The sequence below is a fragment of the Limulus polyphemus genome, unplaced genomic scaffold (genome assembly GCF_000517525.1).
Source record: "Limulus polyphemus unplaced genomic scaffold, Limulus_polyphemus-2.1.2 Scaffold5180, whole genome shotgun sequence".
Lineage (NCBI taxonomy): Eukaryota > Metazoa > Arthropoda > Merostomata > Xiphosura > Limulidae > Limulus > Limulus polyphemus.
Window position 1 is genome coordinate 23,357 of NW_013670790.1, and position 2,224 is coordinate 25,580.

Below are 2,224 nucleotides of genomic sequence, written 5' to 3' on the forward strand. Positions count from 1 at the left end.
GGCTGCTGACTGAAGTATCTCATTTCCTAAGTTTTCTTTGCTTCTATTTGTCGATTTCTTTTGTCTATGTGAAACAACATAAACATTACATATTTCTCCTGATTTTCTAAAATTCCTATTTCTACCAGATAAATGAATCTATTTATGTTAACTGATTTACAGTTTGTGCAAATATTGTAAGGTTTAAAAAGTAACAACAAATCTTTGAGTAAGTTATCCTTAATAAGAAGACACTCTATGTTAAGCAGTGGCAAGGGTGAGTTTACAAGTTCGTAAAGATCTCCATATTCTGTTTGGTTTAACTGCGAAGACAGAGCTACCATGAATGTGGACTCTAATTTTTATGTGACTAACGACGGGCTTTGGGCGGCACAAATGTTTAGCCTGGTTTGCCAAACTGGCCAGGTTTTCAGCTTTTGTGTAATTAACAGGATGCGACTAAGCCAAGTTTATTTTTGCAAGATTGCCCAGGACTCCCGAATTTATGCAATTAACAGACTTTGAGAACGTATAGCGAGAGTTTACAAGATTGCCCGCACAGGACAGAAGCATTTATGTAATTAAATGGTTTTGAGTGTGCGAAGTTAGAGTTTACAAGAATTATGTTGCAATGATATCAACAACTGAAGATTCACTATGATGCCTCATCACACTCACATTCAGTGATTAGGTCAGCGACTCATTAACAAGGTTTCTTTATAAACAAACTACAGTTAATTATTACTGATAGTGTAAACACGCCTTGACCTATATAAACTCGAAGAATAAAACTGGTTTAGAAATGAGACATCGGGAGAGTCTGTTGAAGTGTAAATGTCGCTGCATAGAAACGTGCACAAAACACGTGTTGTGTAACTGAAAAGTCCGCAACGTTTTCACTACCAAGATACACGAAGAATGAAATTGACAAAAATGGCAGATTTCAGTCTGTTGAGCAAAGGTTATGCGAACCGTACCGTTGGTGCTTCGCTCGTTCGTTCATCGATACGTAACAAACAGTACGCTCACGAAACAACTGTGCTTAAGTTCTCATATTAATTGATAGCTTAGAACAACACTGGAAGACGATGGTTCTGAGTCTCAGTTTTCTTAGATTTTCTGTTTTATGAATAATTAACTACTTGTATGTATTATTTGTCTCTCACGACGAGTCGCTTTTACAGTACAGTATATATTGACTTCCATTCAGCTCTTATTTCTATATTATTTCTCAACAATTAAAATATTAAAGACGACAGAAATGATATTGTTAATAATTACAATTATCCAAGTGTTAGGAGTATTAGGAATGTAACTCACCTGCCAGTTTTTGTTATGACCATCTCAGTCCCAAGTCCATGAAACTGTTCCCAAAGTTCTTTGCATTCCAAATTTACTTTTGGGTCATCCTGTACTCCGTCTTCTTCGGGCTCCAAGGTTCTTAATGGTCGAAAATGTCCACTTTGGCCAAGCACGTCGTCGGCCGTTATGTACGGCGAGCCACCAGTGAGCGGAGCGGGTAACTTGGGAAAGGGAGCTGCCGGGTACGGATGTGGTAGAGGTAGCGGAAAGTAGTTTGGTTGAGTCAGTAGCGTACTCACGCTAAAGTCTGGCGGCTGGCGGTTCGGGGGCAGCAGGAACGGGTGGTACGCCATCCCCTGGGCCAGCTCTGAGGGGTCGAAGCGCATGGAGACGTGGCTGACGGAAGGGGAGCAGCACGACGTACAGGCCGAGTGCCAAGGGTGAGCCAGTGACGCACGCGGCAAGCAGGCGCGAAGCCCGGGGCCGCGCTGCCAACACGAACACTCGTGGCGCGATATTGCACACACAAAACCGAGGACTCGATTTCAGCTGAGACGTTCGGTTTCGGGAGTGTGAAACCCGGGCGCCCGACTACACAGTCCGATGCTCTTGCGAAGCTTGATGACACCAAGTGCAGTAATGATTGGTTATTTCAAAAACATCGACCAATCAGGAAGCCTGTCCTATAAGTTAAGCACTCTTTTGCTATGCTCGAGAAAGCATAACAAACACATTGTCTCATATTAATGACTTTGTTTTTTTTTTTCTTTACTAAGTTATAATGATTGATGAAGTAGGTTTACATAAAGAAAATATCTGTCCGGGTCACTTCTTCCTCTTTACGTACTAAAACTAATCGTGCAAGAGAGACGTGAAATATCCACTAGTTCAAATATTTCACGATCCATTACGATCGAAGAATACCTTTCTCTTAAAGATACTG

The 2,224-nt window shown here is 41.4% G+C and overlaps 1 protein-coding gene across 1 annotated transcript in view; it reads right to left on the reverse strand.

The window, feature by feature from the left end:
• Window positions 1-1,978, reverse strand: part of LOC106472236 (T-box transcription factor TBX3-like) — a gene marked incomplete at its 3' end in the record, with an annotated part of 24,751 nt that extends 22,773 nt beyond the window's left edge. The window contains exon 1 of the mRNA XM_013932864.2: window positions 1,300-1,978. Within this exon, the coding sequence (XP_013788318.2) occupies window positions 1,300-1,667 (368 nt within the window). The remainder of the gene's footprint in view (window positions 1-1,299) is intronic.
• Between the last annotated feature and the right edge of the window lie 246 nt (window positions 1,979-2,224).